We start from the raw sequence: 7,931 nt of genomic DNA, 5'->3' as shown, positions 1-7,931 counted from the left end.
GTTTTTTTGCTATTGGTATTTTTATTTTTATTTTCTAATCAGCATTGAGGATAATATAATTAAAAAAAACAGCAACAATATGATAAAATGAAAAATGAAATAATTTAACAATCATCATTTATTTTTATTTTAGTTTAAATCATGTTCCTACCTGCAAGTCCTGTCCGGAGTCATCCGTTTGCCTTCCTGGGAGAACGACCCCGCAGTAAGCGAAAACCCCGTCGTGACAAGGCCATTCTAAAACCTTAATTCTAGCCTGATTTAGCCATTCCTTTACCACTTTTGACATGTGTTTGGAGGTCATTGTCCTGTTGGAACACCCAACTGTGCCCAAGACCCAACCTCCGGGCTGATGATTTTAGGTTGTCCTGAAGAATTTGGAGGTAATCCTCCTTTTGCATGGTCCCATTTACTTTCTGTAAAGCACCAGTTCCATTGGCAGCAAAACTGGCCCAAATAATAATACTACCACCACCATGCTTGACGGTAGGAATGGTGTTCCTGGGATTAAAGGCCTCACCTTTTCTCCTCCAAACATATTGCTGGGTATTGTGGCCAAACAGCTCAATTTTTGTTTCATCTGACCACAGAACTTTCCTCCGGAAAGTGTTATCTTTGTCCATGTGATGTCATATATATACTGTATACCAGGGGTCACCAACGCGGTGCCCGCGGGCACCAGGTAGCCAGTAAGGACCAGATGAGTAGCCCGCTGGCCCGTTCTAAAAATAGCTCAAATAGCAGCACTTACCAGTGAGCTGCCTCGATTTTTTAAATTGTATTTATTTACTAGCAAGCTGGTCTCGCTTTGCCCGACATTTTTAATTCTTAGAGAGACAAAACTCAAATAGAATTTGAAAATCCAAGAAAATATTTTAAAGACTTGGTCTTCACTTGTTTAAATAAATTCTTTTTTTTTTTTTACTTTGCTTCTTATAACTTTCAGAAAGACAATTTTAGAGAAAAAATACAACCTTAAAATGATTTTAGGATTTTTAAACACATACACCTTTTTACCTTTTAAATTCCTTCCTCTTCTTTCCTGACAATTTAAATCAATGTTCAAGTAAATGTATTTTTTTTATTGTAAAGAATAATAAATACATTTTAATTTAATTCTTCATTTTAGCTTCTGTTTTTTCGACGAAGAATATTTGTGAAATATTTCTTCAAACTTATTATGATTAAAATTTTAAAAAAAATATTCTGGCAAATCTAGAAATTCTGTAGAATCAGATTTAAATCTTATTTCAAAGTCTTTTGAATTTCTTTTAAAATTTTTGTTCTGGAAAATCTAGAAGAAATAATGATTTGTCTTTGTTAGAAATATAGCGTGGTCCAATTTGTTATATATTCTAACAAAGTGCAGATTGGATTTTAACCTATTTAAAACATGTCATCAAAATTCTAAAATTAATCTTAATCAGGAAAAAATACTAATGATGCTCCATAAATTCTTTTTTTAATTTTTTCAAAAAGATTCTAATTAGCTAGTTTTTCTCTTCTTTTTTTCGGTTGAATTTTGAATTTTAAAGAGTCGAAATTGAAGATAAACTATGTTTCAAAATTTAATTGTATTTTTTTTCGTGTTTTTTCCTCTTTGAAACCGTTCAATTAAGTATAAATATCATTAATTATTAATAATAACAGAGTTAAAGGTAAATTGAGCAAATTGGCTATTTCTGGCAATTTATTTAAGTTTTTATCAAACTGGTAGCCCTTCGCATTAATCAGTACCCAAGAAGTAGCTCTTGGTTTCAAAAAGGTTGGTGACCCCTGCTGTATACTGTATATATACAGGACCGTCTCAGAAAATTTGAATATTGTGATAAAGTTCTTTATTTTCTGTAATGCAATTTACAAAAACAAAAATGTCATACATTCTGGATTCATTACACATCAACTGAAATATTGCAAGCCTTTTATTACTTTAATATTGCTGATTATGGCATACAGCTTAAGAAAACTCAAAAATCGTATCTCAAAAAATTAGAATATTTCCTCAGACCAAGTAAAAAAATAACAGCAAAACAAAATCAAACATTTGAAAATGTCAATTAATGCACTCAGTACTTGGTTGGAATCCTTTTGCACGGATTACTGCATCAATGCGGCGTGGCATGGAGGCAATCAGCCTCTGGCATTGCTGAGGTGTTATGGATGCCCAGGATGCTTCAATAGCGGCCTTTAGCTCATTTGCATTATTGGGTCTGGTGTCTTTCAGCTTCTTCTTCACAATACCCCACAAATTCTCTATGGGGTTCAGGTCAGGGGAGTTGGCAGGCCAATCGAGGACAGTAATGCCATGGTCAGTACACCAGTTACTGGTGGTTTTGGCACTGTGGGCAGGTGCCAGATCATGCTGGAAAAGGAAATCATCATCTCCATAGAGCTGTTCAATCTAAAATCTCTAGAAGCGTCTGACTTGGGCTATGGAAAAGAAGCACTGGACAGTTGCAGAGTGGTCCAGAGTCCTGTTTTCAGACGAAAGCAAGTTTTGTATTTCATTTGGAAGTCAAGGCGCTAGAGTCTGGAGGAAGGCTGGAGAGGAGCAAAATCCAAGTTGCTTGAAATCCAGTGTGAAGTTCCCACAGTCAGCAATGGTTTGGGGAGCCATGTCAGCTGCTGGTGTTGGTCCACTGTGTTTCATCAAGTCCAGAGTCAATGCAGCTGTGTACCAAGAGATTTTAGAGCACTACATGCTTCCATCTGTTGAAAAGCTCTATGGAGATGATGATTTCATTTTCCAGCATGATCTGGCACCTGCCCACAGTGCCAAAACCACCAGTAACTGGTGTACTGACCATGGCATTACTGTCCTCGATTGGCCTGCCAACTCCCCTGACCTGAACCCCATAGAGAATTTGTGGGGTATTGTGAAGAAGAAACTGAAAGACACCAGACCCAATAATGCAAATGAGCTAAAGGCCGCTATTGAAGCATCATGGGCATCCATAACACCTCAGCAACGCCACAGGCTGATTGCCTCCATGCCACGCCGCATTGATGCAGTAATCCGTGCAAAAGGATTCCCAACCAAGTACTGAGTGCATTAATTGACATTTTCAAATGTTTGATTTTGTTTTGCTGTTATAAATCTTTTTTTAAAACTTTTTTTACTTGAGGAAATATTCAAATTTTTTGAGATATGATTTTTGAGTTTTCTTAAGCTGTATGCCATAATCAGCAATATTAAAATAATAACAGGCTTGCAATATTTCAGTTGTTGTGTAATGAATCCAGAATGTATGACATTTTTGTTTTTGTTAATTGCATTACAGAAAATAAAGGACTTTATCACAATATTCAAATTTTCTGAGACAGTCCTGTATATTTGGCCCCCGGCCAAAAATGTTTTAACCCAATGCGGCCCCCGAGTCAAAATGTTCGGGGACCAATGCTTTAAACCAGGGGTCACCAACGCGGTGCCCGCGGGCACCAGGTAGCCCGTAAGGACCAGATGAGTAGCCCGCCGGCCTGTTCTAAAAATAGCTCAAATAGCAGCACTTACCAGTGAGCTGCATCTATTTTTTTAAATTTTATTTATTTACTAGCAAACTGGTCTCGCTTTGCCCGACATTTTTAATTCTAAGAGAGACAAAACTCAAATAGAATTTGAAAATCCATTAAAATATTTTAAAGACTTGGTCTTCACTTGTTTAAATAAATTCATTCATTTTTTTACTTTGCTTCTTATAACTTTCAGAAAGAAAATTTTAGAGAAAAAATACAACCTTAAAAATGATTTTAGGATTTTTAAACACATATACCTTTTTACTTTTTAAATTCCTTCCTCTTCTTTCCTGACAATTTAAATCAATGTTCAAGTAAAAAAAATATTTTTATTGTAAAGAATAATAAATAAATTTTAATTTAATTCTTCATTTTAGCTTCTATTTTTCCGACGAAGAATATTCGTGAAACATTTCTTCAAACTTATTATGATTAAAATTCAAAAAAATTATTCTGGCAAATCCAGAAAATCTGTAGAATCAAATTTAAATCTTATTTCAAAGTCTTTTGATATTTTTAAAAATGTTTGTTCTGGAAAATCTAGAAAAAATAGTCATTTGTCTTTGTTAGAAATATAGCTTGGTCCAATTTGCTATATACTCTAACAAAGTGTAGATTGGATTTTAACCTATTTAAAACATGTCATCAAAATTCTAAAATTATTCTTAATCAGGAAAAATTACTAATGATGTTCCATAAATTATTTTTTCAAGTTTTTATCTTCTTTTTTTCTGTTGAATTTTGAATTCTAAAGAGTCGAAATTGAAGACAAACTGTTTCAAAATTTAATTGTAATTTTTTTCGTGTTTTCTCCTCTTTTAAACCGTTCAATTAAGTGTAAATATCATTAATTATTAATAATAACATAGAGTTAAAGGTAAATTGAGCAAATTGGCTATTTCTGGCAATTTATTTAAGTGTGTATCAAACTGGTAGCCCTTCGCATTAATCAGTACCCAAGAAGTAGCTCTTGGTTTCAAAAAGGTTGGTGACCCCTGCTTTAAACCATAGCAGCTGTGTTTATTCCGCCTCTTTTCCAACCCTTTTACTAGCTGATCCTGAACGACCGCACCATCTCCATAACGAACGGCTCGGCCGGCGGCGTGAACGTGGCCAACTCGGCCCACCCGTGCGTCCAAAGTCCCTGCGCCAACGGCGGCACCTGCAGGCCCAAGTGGGACGGCTACGAGTGTGACTGCCCCCTAGGGTACGACGGCAGGCACTGCCAGAAAGGTTCGTTGACGACGCTCTGACGCAACATCACATAAAACATTAGGAGATTACAATAGTCATGTGACATCAGGGATTAAAATACCACTATTTAAATACTTGGACAAGTTAATCCTTTAAACCGTCTATGCCTTCTCTGTTTTTTTCACAGAGTGCGGAAATTACTGCCTGAACAGTAAGTTATATTTAAACATTGTTGAATGAACATTAGAAAGGGTGTGTTGGTGCTGCCACCAAGTGGTGATAAGGAGTACATGTCCTCTTTCAGCGGTGACGGAAGCCATCGAGATCCCACAGTTCACAGGTCGCAGCTACCTGACCTACGACAACAGAGACATCCTCAAAAGGTTAAAATGTTGTTGACCACCATAACGTATCCCAGCTGGGTTTACAACAGCCGTGTGTTGATCCACTCCCGCAGGGTGTCCGGGTCTCGGAACAACCTCTTCATGCGCTTTAAGAGCACATCCGGAGACGGCCTGTTGCTATGGCGAGGAGACACGCCCATGAGAGCCAACAGCGACTTCCTGTCCATGGGACTGCAGGACGGGGCGCTCATCTTCAGGTGCGTGTGTTTGGAGCGTCCCCCCCCCCCCCCCCCCCCCCCTGGAAGATGAAGAACATTTATATTCCACGTGTTGTGTTGTAGTTATAATCTCGGCAGTGGGCCAACAAACATTGTGGTCAATGGAACCTTCAGTGATGGCAGGTGGCACCGAGTCAAAGCAGTCAGGTAAGAACATGAATATAGTAGTAACTAGAGTTGTACGGTATACCGGTTTTACAAACCCCGTTTCCATATGAGTTGGGAAATTGTGTTAGATGTAAATATAAACGGAATACAATCATTTGCAAATCATTTTCAACCCATATTCAGTTGAATATGCTACAAAGACAACATATTTGATGCTCAAACTGATAAACATTTTTTTGTTGTTGCAAATAATCATTAACTTTAGAATTTGATGCCAGCAACACGTGACAAAGAAGTTGGGAAAGGTGGCAATAAATACTGATAAAGTTGAGGAATGCTCATCAAACACTTATTTGGAACATCCCACAGGTGTGCAGGCTAATTGGGAACAGGTGGGTGCCATGATTGGGTATAAAAACAGCTTCCCAAAAAATGCTCAGTCTTTCACAAGAAAGGACGGGGCGAGGTACACCACTTTGTCCACAACTGCGTGAGCAAATAGTCAAACAGTTTAAGAACAACGTTTCTCCAAGTGCAAATGCAAGAAATTTAGGGATTTCAACATCTACGGTCCATAATATCATCAAAAGGTTCAGAGAATCTGGAGAAATCACTCCACGTAAGCGGCATGGCCGGAAACCAACATTGAATGACCGTGACCTTCGATCCCTCAGACGGCACTGTATCAAAAACCGACATCAATCTCTAAAGGATATCACCACATGGGCTCAGGAACACTTCAGAAAACCACTGTCACTAAATCCAGTTGGTCGCTACATCTGTAAGTGCAAGTTAAAGCTCTACTATGCAAAGCGAAAGCCATTTATCAACAACACCCAGAAACGCCGCCGGCTTCTCTGGGCCCGAGATCATCTAAGATGGACTCATGCAAAGTGGAAAAGTGTTCTGTGGTCTGACGAGTCTACATTTCAAATTGTTTTTGGAAATATTCGACATTGTGTCATTCGGACCAAAGAGGAAGCTAACCATCCAGACTGTTATCGATGCAAAGTTTAAAAGCCAGCATGTGTGATGGTATGGGGGTGCATTAGTGCCCAAGGCATGGGTAACTTACACATCTGTGAAGGCACCATTAATGCTGAAAGGTACATACAGGTTTTGGAACAACATATGCTGCCATCTAAGCGCCGTCTTTTTCATGGACGCCCCTGCTTATTTCAGCAAGACAATGCCAAGCCACATTCCGCACGTGTTACAACAGCGTGGCTTTGTAAAAAAAGAGTGCGGGTACTTTCCTGGCCCGCCTGCAGTCCAGACCTGTCTCCCATCGAAAATGTGTGGCGCATTATGAAGCGTAAAATACGACAGCGTAGACCCCCGGACTGTTGAACGACTGAAGCTCTACATAAAACAAGAACGAGAAAGAATTCCACTTTCAAAGCTTCAACAATTACAAACCCCATTTCCATATGAGTTGGGAAGTTGTGTTAGATGTAAATATAAACGGAATACAATGATTTGCAAATCCTTTTCAACCCATATTCAATTGAATGCACTACAAAGACAAGATATTTGATGTTCAAACTCATAAACTTTTTTTTTTTTTTGCAAATAATAATGAACTTAGAATTTCATGGCTGCAACACGTGCCAAAGTAGTTGGGAAAGGGCATGTTCACCACTGTGTCACATGGCCTTTCCTTTTAACAACACTCAGTAAACGTTTGGGAAGTGAGGAGACACATTTTTGAAGCTTCTCAGGTGGAATTCTTTCCCATTCTTGCTTGATGTACAGCTTAAGTTGTTCAACAGTCCGGGGGTCTCCGTTGTGCTATTTTAGGCTTCATAATGCGCCCTAGATAAAACTAAGTATCTGGGGCACAGCATTACTGATCTATTGGGTGATGATGATGACCTATACAGACAGCGGCGTATGCTGTATGCCTAAGCCAACATGCTGAGAAAGACATTTTATTTTTGTACATATGATGTAAAGATAAACTTATTCAAAGCCTATTGCACTCCTCTGTATACTGCCCCCCTGTGGGTAAAGTATAAGCAGAAAAGTATACAGAAACTGCAGGATGCTTATAATGACTGTATGAGGCTTCTCCTGGGAATTCTAAGAAGCTCCAGTGCAAGCCAGATGTTTGTAAGTGTTGGGGTGTCCACTTTTTCAGCGTTGCTACGCAACATTATGTATCATTTTATGTGTAGGGTATCTGAGTCTGAAAATGACATTATCTCTGTGTTTACGAACTCTGGCCGTAGTCCTGTTAAGTACTCATCTGGACTGTGGAATCATTGGCACACATGTTTGTATGTCAGAAACTGACATTTGGGTTTTATGTTTTTATTGTTTTTATGTTTTATTGTTTTGTTTTTAATGTATTATTTTCTGTTTTTATATGTTTAAATGAATCTTAAGGTCTGCAATGATGATGATGATGATAATGTGCCACAAATTTTCAATGGGAGACAGGTCTGGACTACAAGCAGGCCAGTCTAGTAGCCGCACTCTTTTACTATGAAGC

The 7,931-nt window shown here is 38.2% G+C and overlaps 1 protein-coding gene across 2 annotated transcripts in view; it reads left to right on the top strand.

The window, feature by feature from the left end:
* The window catches only part of LOC133632963 (pikachurin), a 137,507-nt gene that overhangs the window by 127,791 nt on the left and 1,785 nt on the right, over positions 1-7,931 (top strand). For both annotated transcript variants that reach the window (XM_062025827.1, XM_062025828.1), the window contains 5 exons: positions 4,566-4,746; positions 4,895-4,918; positions 5,012-5,090; positions 5,165-5,308; positions 5,393-5,476. In XM_062025827.1, coding sequence (XP_061881811.1) covers positions 4,566-4,746; positions 4,895-4,918; positions 5,012-5,090; positions 5,165-5,308; positions 5,393-5,476 — 512 coding nt within the window. The remainder of the gene's footprint in view (positions 1-4,565; positions 4,747-4,894; positions 4,919-5,011; positions 5,091-5,164; positions 5,309-5,392; positions 5,477-7,931) is intronic.

This window comes from Entelurus aequoreus, linkage group LG17, assembly GCF_033978785.1.
Source record: "Entelurus aequoreus isolate RoL-2023_Sb linkage group LG17, RoL_Eaeq_v1.1, whole genome shotgun sequence".
Lineage (NCBI taxonomy): Eukaryota > Metazoa > Chordata > Actinopteri > Syngnathiformes > Syngnathidae > Entelurus > Entelurus aequoreus.
This window is presented reverse-complemented; position numbering and strand designations above follow the sequence as displayed.